The sequence below is a fragment of the Oncorhynchus mykiss genome, chromosome 18, assembly GCF_057628025.1.
Source record: "Oncorhynchus mykiss isolate SJ-2025 chromosome 18, ASM5762802v1, whole genome shotgun sequence".
In the NCBI taxonomy this organism is placed as follows: domain Eukaryota; kingdom Metazoa; phylum Chordata; class Actinopteri; order Salmoniformes; family Salmonidae; genus Oncorhynchus; species Oncorhynchus mykiss.
Window position 1 is genome coordinate 3,659,835 of NC_143039.1, and position 20,833 is coordinate 3,680,667.

General features: G+C 50.5%; 1 protein-coding gene across 1 annotated transcript in view; it reads left to right on the top strand.

Annotated features, from left to right (window-relative positions):
• Positions 1-1,098: 1,098 nt before the first annotated feature.
• The window catches only part of LOC110512086 (bone morphogenetic protein receptor type-2-like), a 59,949-nt gene continuing 40,214 nt past the window's right edge, over positions 1,099-20,833 (top strand). The window contains exon 1 of the mRNA XM_090206954.1: positions 1,099-6,625. Within this exon, the coding sequence (XP_090063080.1) occupies positions 6,544-6,625 (82 nt within the window). The 5' untranslated portion in view covers positions 1,099-6,543. The remainder of the gene's footprint in view (positions 6,626-20,833) is intronic.

Below are 20,833 nucleotides of genomic sequence, written 5' to 3' on the forward strand. Positions count from 1 at the left end.
AGTGCAAATCAATCCCAGAACAACATCAAAGGACCTTGTGAAGATGCTGGAGGAAACAGGTACAAAAGTATCTATATCCACAGTAAAATGAGTCCTATATCAACATAACCTGAAAGGCCTCTCAGCAAGGAAGAAAACAGCCAGACTACGGTTTGCAACTGCACATGGGGACAAAGATCGTACTTTTTGGAGAAATGTCCTCTGGTCTCATGAAATAAAAATAGAACTGTTTGTCCATAATGACCATTGTTATGTTTGGAGGGAAAAGGGGGAGGCTTTCAAGCTGAAAAACACCATCCCAACCGTGAAGCATGGGGGTGGCAGCATCATGTTGTGGGGGTGCTTTGCTGCAAGAGGGACTGGTGCACTTCACAAAATAGATGACATCATGAGGCAGGGAAATTATGTGGACATATTGAAACATCAGTCAGGAAGTTAAAGCTTGGTCACAATTGGGTCTTCCAAATGGACAATGACCCCAAGCATACTTCCAAAGTTGTGGCAATATGGCTTAAGGACAACAAAGTCAAAGTATTGGAGTGGCCATCCCAAAGCCCTGACTTCAATCCTATAGAAAACAGAACTGAAAAAGCGTGTGCGAGCAAGGAGGCAAATCAAATCAAATCAAATTTTATTTGTCACATACACATGGTTAGCAGATGTTAATGCGAGTGTAGCGAAATGCTTGTGCTTCTAGTTCCGACAATGCAGTAATAACCAACAAGTAATCTAGCTAACAATTCCAAAACTACTACCTTATACACACAAGTGTAAGGGGATAAAGAATATGTACATAAAGATATATGAATGAGTGATGGTACAAAGCGGCATAGGCAAGATGCAGTAGATGGTATTAAGTACAGTATATACATATGAGATGAGTATGTAAACAAAGTGGCATAGTTAAAGTGGCTAGTGATACATATTACATAAAGATGCAGTATATGATATAGAGTACAGTATATACGTATACATATGAGATTAATAATGTAGGGTATGTAAACATTATATTAGGTAGCATTGTTTAAAGTGGCTAGTGATATATTTTACATCATTTCCCATCAATTCCCATTATTAAAGTGGCTGGAGTTGAGTCAGTGTGTTGGCAGCAGCCACTCAATGTTAGTGGTGGCTGTTTAACAGTCTGATGGCCTTGAGATAGAAGCTGTTTTTCAGTCTCTCGGTCCCAGCTTTGATGCACCTGTACTGACCTCGCCTTCTGGATGATAGCGGGGTGAACAGGCAGTGGCTCGGGTGGTTGTTGTCCTTGATGATCTTTATGGCCTTCCTGTGACATCGGGTGGTGTAGGTGTCCTGGAGGGCAGGTAGTTTGCCCCCGGTGATGCGTTGTGCAGACCTCACTACCCTCTGGAGAGCCTTACGGTTGTGGGCGGAGCAGTTGCCGTACCAGGCAGTGATACAGCCCGACAGGATGCTCTCGATTGTGCATCTGTAGAAGTTTGTGAGTGCTTTTGGTGACAAGCCAAATTTCTTCAGCCTCCTGAGGTTGAAGAGGCGCTGCTGCGCCTTCTTCACGATGCTGTCTGTGTGGGTGGACCAATTCAGTTTGTCTGTGATGTGTACGCCGAGGAACTTAAAACTTACTACCCTCTCCACTACTGATCCATCGATGTGGATAGGGGGGTGTTCCCTCTGCTGTTTCCTGAAGTCCACAATCATCTCCTTAGTTTTGTTGACGTTATTTTCCTGACACCACACTCCGAGGGCCCTCACCTCCTCCCTGTAGGCCGTCTCGTCGTTGTTGGTAATCAAGCCTACCACTGTTGTTTCGTCCGCAAACTTGATGATTGAGTTGGAGGCGTGCGTGGCCACGCAGTCGTGGGTGAACAGGGAGTACAGGAGAGGGCTCAGAACGCACCCTTGTGGGGCCCCAGTGTTGAGGATCAGCGGGGTGGAAATGTTGTTGCCTACCCTCACCATCTGGGGGCGGCCCGTCAGGAAGTCCAGTACCCAGTTGCACAGGGCGGGGTCGAGACCCAGGGTCTCGAGCTTGATGACGAGCTTGGAGGGCACTATGGTGTTAAATGCCGAGCTGTAGTCAATGAACAGCATTCTCACATAGGTATTCCTCTTGTCCAGATGGGTTAGGGCAGTGTGCAGTGTGGTTGAGATTGCATCGTCTGTGGACCTATTTGGGCGGTAAGCAAATTGGAGTGGGTCTAGGGTGTCAGGTAGGGTGGTGGTGATATGGTCCTTGACTAGTCTCTCAAAGCACTTCATGATGACGGAAGTGAGTGCTACGGGGCGGTAGTCGTTTAGCTCAGTTACCTTAGCTTTCTTGGGAACAGGAACAATGGTGGCCCTCTTGAAGCATGTGGGAACAACAGACTGGGATAGGGATTGATTGAATATGTCCGTAAACACACCAGCCAGCTGGTCTGCGCATGCTCTGAGGGCGCGGTTGGGGATGCCGTCTGGGCCTGCAGCCTTGCGAGGGTTGACACGTTTAAATGTTTTCCTCACGTCGGCTGCAGTGAAGGAGAGTCCGAATGTTTTAGTTGCGGGCCGTGTCAGTGGCACTGTATTGTCCTCAAAGCGGGCAAAAAAGTTATTAAGTCTGCCTGGGAGCAAGACATCCTGGTCCGTGACGGGGCTGGTTTTCTTTTTGTAATCCGTGATTGACTGTAGACCCTGCCACATACCTCTTGTGTCTGAGCCGTTGAATTGAGATTCTACTTTGTCTCTATACTGACGCTTAGCTTGTTTGATTGCCTTGCGGGGGGAATAGTTACACTGTTTGTATTCGGTCATGTTTCCGGTCACCTTGCCCTGATTAAAAGCAGTGGTTCGCGCTTTCAGTTTCACGCGAATGCTGCCATCAATCCACGGTTTCTGGTTTGGGAATTTTTTAATCGTTGCTATGGGAACGACATCTTCAAAGCACGTTCTAATGAACTCGCTCACCGAATCAGCGTATTCGTCAATGTTGTTGTCTGACGCAATACGAAACATATCCCAGTCCACATGATGGAAGCAGACTTGGAGTCTGGAATCAGATTGGTCGGACCAGCGTTGAACAGACCTCAGCACGGGAGCTTCTTGTTTTAGTTTCTGTCTGTAGGCAGGGATCAACAAAATGGAGTCGTGGTCAGCTTTTCCGAAAGGAGAGCGGGGCAGGGCCTTATATGCGTCGCGGAAGTTAGAATAGCAATGATACAAGGTTTTTCCAGCCCTGGTTGCGCAATCGATATGCTGATACAATTTAGGGAGTCTTGTTTTCAGATTAGCCTTGTTAAAATCCCCAGCTACAATGAATGCAGCCTCCGGATATATGGATTCCAGTTTGCAAAGAGTCAAATAAAGTTTGTTCAGAGCCATCGATGTGTCTGCTTGGGGGGGGATATATACGGCTGTGATTATAATCGAAGAGAATTCCCTTGGTAGATAATGCGGTCGACATTTGATTGTGAGGAATTCTAAATCAGGTGAACAGAAGGACTTGAGTTCCTGTATGTTGTTGTGGCCACACCACGTCACGTTAACCATGAAGCATACGCCCCCGCCCCTCTTCTTACCAGAAAGATGTTTGTTTCTGTCGGCGCGATGCGTGGAGAAACCAGCTGGCTGCACCGACTCCGATAGCGTCTCTCCAGTGAGCCATGTTTCCGTGAAGCAAAGAACATTACAGTCTCTGATGTCCCTCTGGAATGCTACCCTTGCTCGGATTTCATCAACCTTGTTGTCAAGAGACTGGACATTGGCGAGTAGTATGCTAGGGAGTGGTGCTCGATGTGCCCGTCTCCGGAGTCTGACCAGAAGACCGCTACGTTTCCCTCTTTTACGAAGTCGTTTTTTGGGTCGCCAGCTGGGATCCATTCCGTTGTCCTGGGTGAAAGGCAGAACACAGGATCCGCTTCGGGAAAGTCATATTCTTGGTCATAATGATGGTGAGTTGACGCTGCTCTTATATTCAGTAGTTCTTCTCGACTGTATGTAATGAAACCTAAGATGACCTGGGGTACCAATGTAAGAAATAACACGTAAAAAAACAAAAAACTGCATAGTTTCCTAGGAACGCGAAGCGAGGCGGCCATCTCTGTCGGAGGAAATATCTGCAAAGTCAAACATAAGGATGCCACCTTCATTTGAATACCATGTCACCTTCATTTGAATACCATGCCACCTTCATTTGAATACCATGCCACCTTCATTTGAATACCATGCCACCTTCATTTGAATACCATATCATCTTCATTTGAATCCCATACCACCTTCATTTGAATACCATGTCACCTTCATTTGAATACCATGCCATCTTAATTTGAATACCATATCATCTTCATTTGAATATCATGCCATCTTAATTGTAATACCATATCATCTTCATTTGAATACCATGTCACCTTCATTTGAATACCATGCCATCTTCATTTGAATACCATGCCATCTTCATTTGAATATCATGCCATCCTCATTTGAATACCATGCCATCTTCATTTGAATATCATGCCATCCTCATTTGAATACCATGCCATCTTCATTTGAATACCATGTCACCTTCATTTGAATACCATGCCATCTTCATTTGAATACCATGTCACCTTCATTTGAATACCATGTCACCTTCATTTGAATAACATGCCATCTTCATTTGAATACCATGTCACCTTCATTTGAATACCATGCCATCTTCATTTGAATACCATGTCACCTTCATTTGAATACCATGCCATCTTCATTTGAATACCATGTCACCTTCATTTGAATACCATGTCACCTTCATTTGAATACCATGCCATCTTAATTTGAATACCATGTCACCTTCATTTGAATACCATGTCACCTTCATTTGAATACCATGTCACCTTCATTTGAATACCATGTCACCTTCATTTGAATAACATGCCATCTTCATTTGAATACCATTCAATCATTGCCTTTTTACTGTGTCACATATCAACGTTGCAGGCTACAGGTTTAAAGTTCATGTTTAACATGAAAATAACAGATTAGAGACCTAGGGATATTATTTCATTTGAGTTGAGGAATTACAAAAGTATACCGTACTGCTCCTGTTTTCTAAATAGATTGTGCCCATGCACTGTCTGTTACCGTGGATCTCCGTGAAGCCAGTCCTCAAAGTACCCGTGTCCCGTGTATTATTACCGGGCGAAACCGTTCGGCACGCCCCCCTTTCACTTTGCCTACCCAGAGAACCTAAAGATGATAATCTGTCGAGGAATGAACAGTTGTTCCATTGAATTAATCCCTAACCTATGTTATGCTGTCCCATTATAGGACAAGAACATCACACTTTACAACTATTCAACTCCGTTCACCTTTCTTAAACACTGGATCGTGATGGGAAATCAAAAGAAAACGCAGAAACAAGCCACTAGGAAAACGCGACTCATATTCCAAATTCTTTGGGGGCATGTTGTTACATGAGTTGATGCACTATGTGCGGGTCTTTCACCAGACATGTTGCCATCTTGTGGACACTTTATATGTTTCAGTAGAAGTGTTTTCTGGACCTGCTATCTGTAGAGTTATGTCCACAGGGTGGCGGTAAAGTTCCACTACAGGTTCCAGCAGGAATGTATTGTTGTAGTTAGTCCTGTCTGCAGATAGGGAGCTTCCAGTTCTTCATCCACCCAAACAAATCCAACAACCTGATACTGAAGACACAACCAGGCGTTCCCCGGCCACACTGTCTTGTCTGCTATCTGTCCTGTCTGCAGATAGGGAGCTTCCATTTCTTCATCCAACAACCTCATACTGGAGACACAACCAGGCGTTCCCCCGCCACACTGTCTGGTGTCCTGTCTGCAGATAGGGAGCTTCCGTTTCTTCATCCAACAACCTCATACTGGAGACACAACCAGGCGTTCCCCCGCCACACTGTCTGGTGTCCTGCCTGCAGATAGGGAGCTTCCGTTTCTTCATCCAACAACCTGATTCTGGAGACACAACCAGGCGTTCCCCCGTCGCCTGTCTGCCGCACTGCCCGGTCAAGGCCAAATGCAACCGAGCCTGGGAGCAGCAGAAGAGACGTCTATCCACCCCGACGGGACTAACCTATTTACTAACCCTGAATAGACCAAATAACCCTGAATGGATACGTTATTAAGACAAGGACCTATGCAATAGGCATAGTCAACATGGAATTTGTTTTGTTTTTGACGGACCTTTGTGAAACAACAAGCTAACGTCAGTTCGCTACCAAGGCGGCCTAACATTAGCAAAGGAGCTAGCTAGCTACCGTTAGGGGGGGGAACACGGCAAAGTTGGACTTCTGTGGGCAAAAAAAAAGGCCGACGGGTTTATTCCCTAACAAGTTTATTTTAACATAGTTAACTACCTGTTAGTAACGCTAGCAGTGTTGTTAATGTTAGTTAGGTAACTTAGCGTAGCTAACGTTGTGTCAAGTAGCTGTTAGCATGACAACCTGACGCCGTCTTCAATGTGTCGCTCCATACTGGACACTTCGGTTACGGTTATTGAACTGTACGTGAAAGAGACAGAAGTGTATAAAGACATACGTTAAGTTTTGGAAGAACGGGAAGTTTCAAGTTAAATCAAATGTACAACAGAGTGAAGTCAATGTCGTTGCTGAAGCAAATCACGATGCTGTTGTTCGTGACGGTCCTCCCTCCGGTCCCCGGTGAGTTAACAACACTATGAGATAATAACCTATTGGACCTGTTCTGTCTGTTCTGGATAGTTTAGTTAACTAGTATAACAGTCCTATCAGGCGAAGCTCGTCTATAGCTCGGATACAGTCAGTACACGGTGGTCCATATCAGGTATACTGGTCTAGCCAGCTACAGGTTGTTGACACCACATCATGTGATTGAACCAAATACTTTTGGTTTTCATTACTGGGAGTTACAGGACAGGTTGTGTTTTGATTCGGACAAATCGAGAATGAAGACAGTATCGCCAAGTTAAGGTTGGTGGAAAAGTATATCTTCTAAAAATGTCCAGTTTCAGGTGGTGCATTTATTGGTTATAGAAACATACTAGGAGTCTACACTGTAGAGCTACAGGGCCCCCTGTGTTCTCCTCGTGGGTTGGTTATAGAAACATACTAGGAGTCTACACTGTAGAGCTACAGTAACAAGTTGTACCTCCCTGCTCTAGGCTTTGGGTTGATGCCTAGCTTCTGGAACACCTTGACAGATAAGATAGGAAAGCTTCTGGAAAACCTTGATAGATAAGAGAGAGATGAGAGAGGATGGGAAAGAGAGAGAGAGAGGATGGGAAAGAGAGAGAGAGAGGATGGGAAAGAGAGAGAGAGAGGATGGGAAAGAGAGAGAGAGGATGGGAAAGAGAGAGAGAGCAGATAGGAAAGAGAGAGAGAGTGGATGGGAGAGCGAGAGAGAGGATGGGAAAGAGAGAGAGAGAGCAGATAGGAAAGAGAGAGAGCAGATAGGAAAGAGAGAGAGAGGATGGGAAAGAGAGAGAGAGAGGATGGGAAAGAGAGAGAGAGGATGGGAAAGAGAGAGAGAGCAGATAGGAAAGAGAGAGAGAGTGGATGGGAGAGCGAGAGAGAGGATGGGAAAGAGAGAGAGAGAGCAGATAGGAAAGAGAGAGAGCAGATAGGAAAGAGAGAGAGAGCGGATGGGAGAGCGAGAGAGAGGATGGGAAAGAGAGAGAGAGCAGATAGGAAAGAGAGAGAGAGCTTATGGGAGAGCGAGAGAGAGGATGGGAGAGAGAGAGAGAGCAGATAGGAAAGAGCGAGAGAGAGGATGGGAAAGAGAGAGAGCAGATAGGAAAGAGAGAGAGAGCGGATGGGAGAGCGAGAGAGAGGATGGGAGAGAGAGAGAGAGAAAAGGAGAAATATAAAACTCTAGACTTTGGGTTGATGCCTAGCTTCTGGAACACCTTGAGAGATAAGAGAGAGAGCAGATAGGAAAGAGAGAGAGAGCAGATGGGAAAGAGTGAGAGAGCGGATGGGAAAGCTTCGAGAGAGGAAAGGAGAAATATAAAACTAGTTTAAGAATGGAGTGGTGATCAGTTGATGGAAAACTCTCAGAATGTCTAGCTGTCTGTCTCCTCCCATTTCCTGTCCTGTAATTTAGCCTGCTCTTTGATGAAGCGTGGGAGGATGGCAGCAGAGGGTGTGTGCATTGCACTGATTTGCCTATAACTATGTATACCGAACAGTACATTACCTTAAAGGGCCTGTCCTCCAGGGCCACCCATTGTCTTGTTCTGCAGGTTTTACACTACAATACCCTGACTGTCTACACTACCGTACCCTGTCTGTCTACACTACCGTACCCTGTCTGTCTACACTACCGTACCCTGTCTGTCTACACTACCGTACCCTGTCTGTCTACACTACCGTACCCTGTCTGTCTACACTACCGTACCCTGTCTGTCTACCGTACCCTGTCTGTCTACACTACCGTACCCTGTCTGTCTACACTACCGTACCCTGTCTGTCTGCACTACAATACCCTGTCTGTCTACACTACCGTACCCTGTCTGTCTACACTACAATACCCTGACTGTCTACACTACCGTACCCTGTCTGTCTACACTACCGTACCCTGTCTGTCTACACTACCGTACCCTGTCTGTCTACACTACCGTACCCTGTCTGTCTACACTACCGTACCCTGTCTGTCTACACTACCGTACCCTGTCTGTCTACACTACCGTACTGGTCATACACTACATACATTCTGTCTCCACTGTCCTACCCTGTCCCCGTGGTCTGTTATAATAGGTATTCTGTCTCCACTGTCCTACCCTGTCCCCCTAGCCTGTTATAATAGGTATTCTGTCTCCACTGTCCTACCCTGTCCCCCTAGTCTGTTATAATAGGTATTCTGTCTCCACTGTCCTACCCTGTCCCCGTAGTCTGTTATAATAGATATTCTGTCTCCACTGTCCTCCTAGTCTGTTATAATAGATATTCTGTCTCCACTGTCCTACCCTGTCCCCCTAGCCTGTTATAATATATATTCTGTCTCCACTGTGCTACCCTGTCCCCCTAGTCTGTTATAATAGATATTCTGTCTCCACTGTCCTACCCTGTCCCCGTAGTCTGTTATCATAGGTATTCTGTCTCCACTGTCCTACCCTGTCCCCCTAGTCTGTTATAATAGGTATTCTGTCTCCACTGTCCTACCCTGTCCCCGTAGTCTGTTATAATAGATATTCTGTCTCCACTGTCCTACCCTGTCCCCGTAGTCTGTTATAATAGATATTCTGTCTCCACTGTCCTACCCTGTCCCCATAGTCTGTTATAATAGATATTCTGTCTCCACTGTCCTACCCTGTCCCCATAGCCTGTTATAATAGGTATTCTGTCTCCACTGTTCTACCCTGTCCCCATAGTCTGTTATAATAGATATTCTGTCTCCACTGTCCTCCTAGTCTGTTATAATAGATATTCTGTCTCCACTGTCCTACCCTGTCCCCCTAATCTGTTATAATAGATATTCTGTCTCCACTGTTCTACCCTGTCCCCATAGTCTGTTATAATAGATATTCTGTCTCCACTGTCCTACCCTGTCCCCATAGCCTGTTATAATAGGTATTCTGTCTCCACTGTCCTCCTAGTCTGTTATAATAGGTATACTGTCTCCACTGTCCTACCCTGTCCCCCTAATCTGTTATAATAGATATTCTGTCTCCACTGTTCTACCCTGTCCCCATAGTCTGTTATAATAGGTATTCTGTCTCCACTGTCCTCCTAGTCTGTTATAATAGATATTCTGTCTCCACTGTCCTACCCTGTCCCCATAATCTGTTATAATAGGTATTCTGTCTCCACTGTCCTCCTAGTCTGTTATAATAGATATTCTGTCTCCACTGTCCTACCCTGTCCCCCTATTCTGTTATCATACATATTCTGTCTAGCTTCATGGTCTAGTAGTAAAATTAGCCTGACTGGAAATCAATTGAAATGGTGACCATTTTTTGGAGGCCTGGAAGACAGCTACTCACTCAGCAGGTTACACAAGGAAGAATTACTTGGAGCGAGAGGGACAGACAGAGTGGGAGATATATAGAGAGACGGAGAAAGCTGAGCTGTGATTGGTTGAGTCAACATTCCAGCAGCTCATCTCACTTCATAATTTGCAGAAAGAGAATGTTAATTACTCTCCTTCAGCCAGGCTGAGGAACGAGAGCCCATCTGGCCCAACTAGAACCTAATAACTCTCCTTCAGCCAGGCTGAGGAACGAGAGCCCATCTGGCCCAACTAGAACCTAATAACTCTCCTTCATCTCTTCAGCCAGGCTGAGGAACGAGAGCCCATCTGGCCCAACTAGAACCTAATAACTCTCCTTCATCTCTTCAGCCAGGCTGAGGTACGAAAGCCCATCTGGCCCAACTGGAACCTAATAACTCTCCTTCAGCCAGGCTGAGGAACGAGATCCCATCTGGCCCAACTAGAACCTAATAACTCTCCTTCAGCCAGGCTGAGGAACGAGAGCCCATCTGGCCCAACTAGAACCTAATAACTGTCCTTCATCTCTTCAGCCAGGCTGAGGAACGAGAGCCTATCTGGCCCAACTAGAACCTAATAACTGTCCTTCATCTCTTCAGCCAGGCTGAGGAACGAGAGCCCATCTGGCCCAACTAGAACCTAATAACTCTCCTTCAGCCAGGCTGAGGAACGAGATCCCATCTGGCCCAACTAGAACCTAATAACTCTCCTTCAGCCAGGCTGAGGAACGAGAGCCCATCTGGCCCAATTGGTGCTGCCTATACTGATAGATAGTGTTCAGGTCTGCCTGGTGGCCGACCTCCCTATACTGATAGATAGACCTGCCTATACTGATAGACAGTGTTCAGGTCTGCCTGGTGGCCGGCCTGCCTATACTGATAGATAGTGTTCAGGTCTGCCTGGTGGCCGGCCTGCCTATACTGATAGATAGACCTGCCTATACTGATAGACAGTGTTCAGTTCTGACAGTCTGCCTGGTGGCCGACCTGCCTATACTGATAGATAGACCTGCCTATACTGATAGATAGACCTGCCTATACTGATAGATAGTGTTCAGTTCTGACAGTCTGCCTGGTAGCCGACCTGCCTATACTGAGAGATAGTGTTCAGTCTGCCTGGTAGCCGACCTGCCTATACTGATAGATCGGCTTAGCTGTATCTTGCAATTTCTTGGCTTGCAATGTCTCCCAACTTCAGTAAAGCAGGTCATGTCATCAATGAATAGGCTTGGATTTTGAGATGAGTGAGATGCAACACTTGAAGAACACACAGTGTCTGTTCATGCGTACGGGTTTCCTTCACACTGTTCACACCATGGTAGTCAGGGCACCAAAAGAGCAGACAAGTGGAGCATCTTAGTTGTTGCACAAATTGACCCACCGTGCTATTTACTTTCTGCATCTAATTATCTTTGTTTTGTTTTTTGGTTGGGGATTTTTCTTAACGTTAAGAATCCCAATTTTCCATAGAAAAATGTAACTCTGAGAGGCTCAGTCTGGTTTAGGTCTACACTGGCTTTAATCAGGAGGATTATCATGTCTGCAGGCCAGCCTTAACCCAGACAGACCCGAGAGAGCAGAGGGACAGATGCAGAGGGACAGATTAGACACCCCCAGCCCTGCTTCAATAAAAACCATCACCTCCCCCTCTTTCCGACCATTATGCCTCTCTCCCCGACCATTATGCCTCTCTCCCCGACCATTATGTCCCTCTCCCCGACCATTATGCCCCTCTCCCCGACTATTATGCCTCTCCCCGACCATTATGCCTCTCTCCCCGACCATTATGCCCCTCTCCCCGACCATTATGCCTCTCTCCCCTACCATTATGCCTCTCTCCCCCCGACCATTATGCCCCTCACCCCGAACATTATGCCCCTCACCCCGACCATTATGCCCCTCTCCCTGACCATTATTCACCTCTCCCTGACCATTATGCCCCTCTCCCCGACCATTATGCCCCTCTCCCCGACCATTATGCCCCTCTCCCCGACCATTATGCCCCTCTCCCTGACCATTATGCCCCTCTCCCTGACCATTATGCCCCTCTCCCCGACCAATATGCCCCTCTCCCGACCATTATGCCCCTCTCCCCGACCATTATTTCCCTCTCCCCTACCATTATGCCCCTCTCCCTGACCATTATGCCCCTCTCCCCGACCAATATGCCCCTCTCCCGACCATTATGCCCCTCTCCCTGACCATTATGCCCCTCTCCCTGACCATTATGCCCCTCTCCCTGATCATTATGCCCCTCTCCCCGACCAATATGCCCCTCTCCCGACCATTATGCCCCTCTCCCCTACCATTATGCCCCTCTCCCCGACCATGATGCCCCTCTCCCCGACCATGATGCCCCTCTCCCCGACCATTATGCCCCTCTCCCCTACCATTATGCCCCTCTCCCCGACCATGATGCCCCTCTCCCCGACCATGATGCCCCTCTCCCTGACCATTATGCCCCACCACCTTTCCCCGACCATTATGCCCCACCACCTCTCCCTGACCATTATGTCCCTCTCCCCGACCATTATGCCTCTCTCCCCGACCATTATGCCCCTCTCCCCGACCATTATGTCCCTCTCCCCGACCATTATGTCCCTCTCCCCGACCATTATGCCTCTCTCCCCGACCATTATGTCCCTCTCCCTGACCATTATGTCCCTCTCCCCGACCATTATGTCCCTCTCCCCGACCATTATGCCTCTCTCCCCGACCATTATGCCTCTCTCCCCGACCATTATGCCTCTCTCCCCGACCATTATGCCCCTCTCCCTGACCATTATGCCCCTCTCCCTGACCATTATGCCCCTCTCCTTGACCATTATGCCCCTCTCCCCTACCATTATGCCTCTCTCCCCCCGACCATTATGCCTCTCTCCCCCCGACCATTATGCCCCTCTCCCTGACCATTATGCCCCTCTCCCTGACCATTATTCACCTCTCCCCGACCATTATGCCCCTCTCCCCGACCATTATGCCCCTCTCCCCGACCATTATGCCCCTCTCCCCGACCATTATGCCCCTCTCCCCGACCAATATGCCCCTCTCCCCGACCAATATGCCCCTCTCCTGACCATTATGCCCCTCTCCCTGACCATTATGCCCCTCTCCCCGACCATTATGCCTCTCTCCCCGACCATTATGCCCCTCTCCCTGACCATTATTCCCCTCTCCCCTACCATTATGCCTCTCTCCCTGACCATTATGCCCCTCTCCCCGACCATGATGCCCCTCTTCCCGACCATGATGCCCCTCTTCCCGACCATGATGCCCCTCTCCCCGACCATTATGCCCCTCTCCCTGACCATTATGCCTCTCTCCCCGGCCATTATGCCCCTCTCCCTGACCATTATTCCCCTCTCCCCGACAATTATCCCCCTCTCCCCGACCATTATCCCTCTCTCCCCGACCATTATGCCTCTCTCCCCGACCATGATGCCCCTCTCCCCTACCATTATGCCCCTCTCCCCGACCATGATGCCCCTCTCCCCGACCATGATGCCCCTCTCCCCGACCATGATGCCCCTCTCCCCGACCATGATGCCCCTCTCCCCGACCATTATGCCCCTCTCCCCGACCATTATGCCCCTCTCCCGACCATTATGCCCCTCTCCCTGACCATTATGCCCCTTTCCCCGACCATTATTCCCCTCTCCCCGACCATTATGCCCCTCTCCTAGACCATGATGCCCCTCTCCCTGACCATTATGCCCCTGTCCCCGACCATTATGCCCCTCTCCCCGACCATTATGCCTCTCTCCCCGACCATGATGCCCCTCTCCCCGACCATGATGCCCCTCTCCCCGACCATTATGCCCCACCACCTCTCCCCTACCATTATGCCCCTCTCCCCGACCATTATGCCCCTCTCCCCGACCATTATGCCCCTCTCCCCGACCATTATGCCCCTCTCCCCGACCATTATGCCTCTCTCCCCGACCATGATGCCCCTCTCCCCGACCATTATGCTCCTCTCCCCGACCATGATGCCCCTCTCCCTGACCATTATGCCCCACCACCTCTCCCCTACCATTATGTCCCTCTCCCCTACCATTATGCCCCTCTCCCCGACCATTATGGCCCTCTCCCCGACCATTATGCCCCTCTCCTAGACCATGATGCCCCTCTCCCTGACCATTATGCCCCTCTCCCCGACCATTATGCCCCTCCCCGACCATGATGCCCCTCTCCCCGACCATGATGCCCCTCTCTCCTACCATTATGCCCCTCTCCGCGACCATTATGCCCCTCTCCCCGACCAATATGCCCCTCTCCCCGACCAATATGCCCCTCTCCCCGACCATTGTGCCCCTCTCCCCGACCATTGTGCCCCTCTCCCCGACCATTATGCCCCTCTCCCCGACCATTATGCCCCTCTCCCCGACCATTATGCCCCTCACCCCGACCATTATGCCCCTCTCCCCGACCATGATGCCCCTCTCCCCGATCATTATGTCCCTCTCCCCGACCATTATGTCCCTCTCCCCGACCATTATGTCCCTCTCCCCGACCATTATGTCCCTCTCCCTGACCGTTATGCCCCACCACCTCTCCCCTACCATTATGCCCCTCTCCCCGACCATTATGCCCCTCTTCCCGACCATTATGCCCCTGTCCCCGACCATTATGACCCTCACCCCGACCATTATGCCCTTCTCCCTTACCATTAGGCCCCTCTCCCCGACCATAATGCCCCTCTCCCTCGACCATGATGCCCCTCTCCCCGACCATGATGCCCCTCTCCCCGACCATGATGTCCCTCTCCCCGACCATTATGTCCCTCTCCCCGACCATTATGTCCCTCTCCCCTACCATTATGCCCCTCTCCCCTACCATTATGCCCCTCTCCCCTACCATTATGCCCCTCTCCCTGACCATTATGCCCCTCTCCCCGACCATTATGCCTCTCTCCCCGACCATTATGCCCCTCTCCCTGACCATTATTCCCCTCTCCCCTACCATTATGCCTCTCTCCCTGACCATTATGCCCCTCTCCCCGACCATGATGCCCCTCTTCCCGACCATGATGCCCCTCTTCCCGACCATGATGCCCCTCTCCCCGACCATTATGCCCCTCTCCCCGACCATTATGCCCCTCTCCCCGACCATTATGCCCCTCTCCCCGACCATTATGCTCCTCTCCCCGACCATGATGCCCCTCTCCCTGACCATTATGCCCCACCACCTCTCCCCTACAATTATGTCCCTCTCCCCGACCATTATGTCCCTCTCCCCGACCATTATGTCCCTCTCCCGATCATTATTTCCCTCTCCCCTACCATTATGCCCCTCTCCCCGACCATTATGTCCCTCTCCCCGACCATTATGTCCCTCTCCCCGACCATGATGCCCCTCTCCCCTACCATTATGCCCCTCTCCCGACCATTATGCCCCTCTCCTAGACCATGATGCCCCTCTCCCTGACCATTATGCCCCTCTCCCCGACCATTATGCCCCTCTCCCGACCATTATGCCCCTCTCCCCGACCATTATGCCCCTCTCCCCGACCATTATGCCTCTCTCCCCGACCATGATGCCCCTCTCCCCGACCATGATGCCCCTCTCCCCGACCATGATGCCCCTCTTCCCGACCATGATGCCGCTCTCCCCGACCATTATGCCCCTCTCCCCGACCATTATGCCCCTCTCCCCGACCATTATGCTCCTCTCCCCGACCATGATGCCCCTCTCCCTGACCATTATGCCCCACCACCTCTCCCCTACAATTATGTCCCTCTCCCCGACCATTATGTCCCTCTCCCCGACCATTATGTCCCTCTCCCCGACCATTATGCACCTCTCCCCTACCATTATGCCCCTCTCCCCGACCATTATGCCCCTCTCCTAGACCATGATGCCCCTCTCCCCGACCATTATTCCCCTCTCCCCGACCATTATGCCCCTCTCCTAGACCATGATGCCCCTCTCCCTGACCATTATGCCCCTCTCCCCGACCATTATGCCCCTCTCCCCGACCATTATGCCCCTCTCCCCGACCATGATGCCCCACCACCTCTCCCCGACCATTATGCCCCTCTCCCCGACCATTATGCCCCTCTCCCCGACCATTATGCCCCTCTCCCCTACCATTATGCCCCTCTCCCCGACCATTATGCCCCTCTCCCCGACCATTATGCCTCTCTCCCCGACCATGATGCCCCTCACCCCGACCATTATGCTCCTCTCCCCGACCATGATGCCCCTCTCCCTGACCATTATGCCCCACCACCTCTCCCCTACCATTATGCTCCTCTCCCCGACCATTATGTCCCTCTCCCCGACCATTATGCCCCTCTCCCCGACCATTATGCCCCTCTCCTAGACCATTATGCCCCTCTCCCCGACCATTATTCCCCTCTCCCCGACCATTATGCCCCTCTCCTAGACCATGATGCCCCTCTCCCTGACCATTATGCCCCTCTCCCCGACCATTATGCCCCTCTCCCCGACCAATATGCCCCTCTCCCCGACCATGATGCCCCTCTCCCTGACCATGATGCCCTCTCCCCGACCATTATTTCCCTCTCCCCGACCATGATGCCCCTCTCCCCGACCATGATGCCCCTCTCCCCTACCATGATGCCCCTCTCCCCTACCATTATGCCCCTCTCCCCGACCATGATGTCCCTCTCCCTGACCATTATGCCCCACCACCTCTCCAGTAGGACATTTCAGGGGTCTATAATGTGATGTATTTCCAGTGTGGAGCCTTGGAGAGGAGAGAGGACAGTCTGACCGAGCACTGATTCCTTCTGACTGTAGAACACACGACGTCCATCTCTGGGCGAGGGAGAAAGAAAAAATTAATCAGGCTGTTGTTGTTTTTCGCTAGTGAGGCCGCGGCGAGGACGGGGGAGCGAGGGGGGGTAGAGATTAGCAAATAACTGGGCCATGGGTAAACACACTGCTGCTCTGGTCCAATGAATATCCTGACCCATAGAGGAATACTCTCTCACTCTAACCCTGACTCTAACCCTGACCCATAGAGGAATACTCCCCAGTATTAACCTCCCCAGGGTTAATGTAGTAGGGGGAGGAGGACCAGGGTTAATGTAGTAGGGGGAGGAGGACCAGGGTTAATGTAGTAGTAGGAGGAGGACCAGGGTTAATGTAGTAGGAGGAGGAGGAGGATCAGGGTTAATGTAGTAGTAGTAGGAGGAGGACCAGGGTTAATGTAGTAGGAGGAGGAGGAGGATCAGGGTTAATGTAGTAGGAGGAGGAGGACCAGGGTTAATGTAGTAGGAGGGGGAGGACCAGGGTTAATGTAGTAGGAGGAGGAGGACCAGGGTTAATGTAGTAGGAGGAGGAGGACCAGGGTTAATGTAGTAGGAGGAGGAGGACCAGGGTTAATGTAGTAGGAGGAGGAGGAGGACCAGGGTTAATGTAGTAGGAGGAGGAGGAGGACCAGGGTTAATGTAGTAGTAGGAGGAGGACCAGGGTTAATGTAGTAGGAGGGGGAGGAGGACCAGGGTTAATGTAGTAGGAGGAGGGGGAGGACCAGGGTTAATGTAGTAGGAGGAGGAGGAGGACCAGGGTTAATGTAGTAGGAGGAGGAGGACCAGGGTTAATGTAGTAGGAGGAGGAGGACCAGGGTTAATGTAGTAGGAGGGGGAGGAGGACCAGGGTTAATGTAGTAGGAGGAGGGGGAGGACCAGGGTTAATGTAGTAGGAGGAGGAGGACCAGGGTTAATGTAGTAGGAGGAGGAGGAGGACCAGGGTTAATGTAGTAGGAGGAGGAGGTGGACCAGGGTTAATGTAGTAGGGGGAGGAGGACCAGGGTTAATGTAGTAGGAGGAGGAGGAGGACCAGGGTTAATGTAGTAGGAGGAGAAGGAGGACCAGGGTTAATGTAGTAGGAGGAGGACCAGGGTTAATGTAGTAGGAGGAGGAGGAGGACCAGGGTTAATGTAGTAGGAGGAGGAGGTGGACCAGGGTTAATGTAGTAGGGGGAGGAGGACCAGGGTTAATGTAGTAGGAGGAGGAGGACCAGGGTTAATGTAGTAGGAGGAGGAGGACCAGGGTTAATGTAGTAGGAGGAGGACCAGGGTTAATGTAGTAGGAGGAGGAGGAGGACCAGGGTTAATGTAGTAGGAGGAGGAGGAGGACCAGGGTTAATGTAGGAGGAGGAGGAGGACGACCAGGGTTAATGTAGTAGGAGGGGGAGGAGGACCAGGGTTAATGTAGTAGTAGGAGGAGGAGGACCAGGGTTAATGTAGTAGGAGGAGGAGGAGGACCAGGGTTAATGTAGTAGTAGGAGGAGGACCAGGGTTAATGTAGTAGGAGGAGGAGGAGGACCAGGGTTAATGTAGTAGGAGGAGGAGGAGGACCAGGGTTAATGTAGTAGGAGGAGGAGGAGGACCAGGGTTAATGTAGTAGGAGGAGGAGGAGGACCGAGTTAATGTAGTAGGAGGAGGAGGAGGACCAGGGTTAATGTAGTAGTAGGAGGAGGAGGACCAGGGTTAATGTAGTAGGAGGAGGAGGACCAGGGTTAATGTAGTAGGGGGAGGAGGACCAGGGTTAATGTAGTAGTAGGAGGAGGAGGAGGACCAGGGTTAATGTAGTAGGAGGGGGAGGACCAGGGTTAATGTAGTAGGGGGAGGAGGACCAGGGTTAATGTAGTAGTAGGAGGAGGAGGAGGACCAGGGTTAATGTAGTAGGAGGAGGAGGAGGACCAGGGTTAATGTAGTAGGAGGGGGAGGACCAGGGTTAATGTAGTAGGGGGAGGAGGACCAGGGTTAATGTAGTAGTAGGAGGAGGAGGAGGACCAGGGTTAATGTAGTAGGAGGAGGAGGAGGACCAGGGTTAATGTAGTAGGAGGAGGAGGAGGACCAGGGTTAATGTAGTAGGAGGGGGAGGACCAGGGTTAATGTAGTAGGAGGAGGAGGACCAGGGTTAATGTAGTAGGAGGAGGAGGACCAGGGATAATGTAGTAGGAGGAGGAGGACCAGGGTTAATGTAGTAGGAGGAGGAGGACCAGGGTTAATGTAGTAGGAGGAGGAGGAGGACCAGGGTTAATGTAGTAGGAGGAGGAGGAGGACCAGGGTTAATGTAGTAGGAGGAGGAGGTGGACCAGGGTTAATGTAGTAGGGGGAGGAGGACCAGGGTTAATGTAGTAGGAGGAGGAGGAGGACCAGGGTTAATGTAGTAGGAGGAGGAGGAGGACCAGGGTTAATGTAGTAGGAGGAGGAGGAGGACCAGGGTTAATGTAGTAGGAGGAGGAGGAGGACCAGGGTTAATGTAGTAGGAGGAGGAGGTGGACCAGGGTTAATGTAGTAGGGGGAGGAGGACCAGGGTTAATGTAGTAGGAGGAGGAGGAGGACCAGGGTTAATGTAGTAGGAGGAGGAGGACCAGGGTTAATGTAGTAGGAGGAGGAGGACCAGGGTTAATGTAGTAGGGGGAGGAGGACCAGGGTTAATGTAGTAGGAGGAGGAGGAGGACCAGGGTTAATGTAGTAGTAGGAGGAGGAGGACCAGGGTTAATGTAGTAGGAGGAGGAGGAGGACCAGGGTTAATGTAGTAGGAGGAGGAGGAGGACCAGGGTTAATGTAGTAGGAGGAGGAGGAGGACCAGGGTTAATGTAGTAGGAGGAGGAGGAGGACCGAGTTAATGTAGTAGGAGGAGGAGGAGGACCAGGGTTAATGTAGTAGGAGGAGGAGGAGGAGGACCAGGGTTAATGTAGTAGGAGGGGGAGGACCAGGGTTAATGTAGTAGGAGGAGGACCAGGGTTAATGTAGTAGGGGGAGGAGGACCAGGGTTAATGTAGTAGGAGGAGGAGGAGGACCAGGGTTAATGTAGTAGGAGGAGGACCAGGGTTAATTTAGTAGGAGGAGGAGGAGGACCAGGGTTAATGTAGTAGGAGGAGGAGGAGGACCAGGGTTAATGTAGTAGGAGGAGGAGGAGGACCAGGGTTAATGTAGTAGGAGGAGGAGGACCAGGGTTAATGTAGTAGGAGGGGGAGGACCAGGGTTAATGTAGTAGTAGGAGGAGGAGGACCAGGGTTAATGTAGTAGTAGGAGGAGGAGGAGGACCAGGGTTAATGTAGTAGGAGGAGGAGGAGGACCAGGGTTAATGTAGTAGGGGGAGGAGGACCAGGGTTAATGTAGTAGGGGGAGGAGGACCAGGGTTAATGTAGTAGGAGGAGGACCAGGGTTAATGTAGTAGGGGGAGGAGGACCAGGGTTAATGTAGTAGGAGGAGGACCAGGGTTAATGTAGTAGGGGGAGGAGGACCAGGGTTAATGTAGTAGGAGGAGGAGGAGGACCAGGGTTAATGTAGTAGGAGGAGGACCAGGGTTAATGTAGTAGTAGGAGGAGGAGGACCAGGGTTAATGTAGTAGGAGGAGGAGGAGGACCAGGGTTAATGTAGTAGGAGGAGGAGGAGGACCGAGTTAATGTAGTAGTAGGAGGAGGAGGACCAGGGTTAATGTAGTAGGAGGAGGAGGAGGACCAGGGTTAATGTAGTAGGAGGAGGAGGAGGACCAGGGTTAATGTAGTAGGAGGAGGAGGAGGACCAGGGTTAATGTAGTAGTAGGAGGAGGAGGACCAGGGTTAATGTAGTAGTAGGAGGAGGACCAGGGTTAATGTAGTAGGAGGAGGAGGAGGACCAGGGTTAATGTAGTAGGAGGAGGAGGAGGACCAGGGTTAATGTAGTAGGAGGAGGAGGAGGACCAGGGTTAATGTAGGAGGAGGAGGAGGAGGACCAGGGTTAATGTAGTAGTAGGAGGAGGACCAGGGTTAATGTAGTAGGAGGAGGAGGAGGACCAGGGTTAATGTAGTAGGAGGAGGAGGAGGACCAGGGTTAATGTAGTAGGAGGAGGAGGAGGACCAGGGTTAATGTAGTAGGAGGAGGAGGAGGACCGAGTTAATGTAGTAGGAGGAGGAGGAGGACCAGGGTTAATGTAGTAG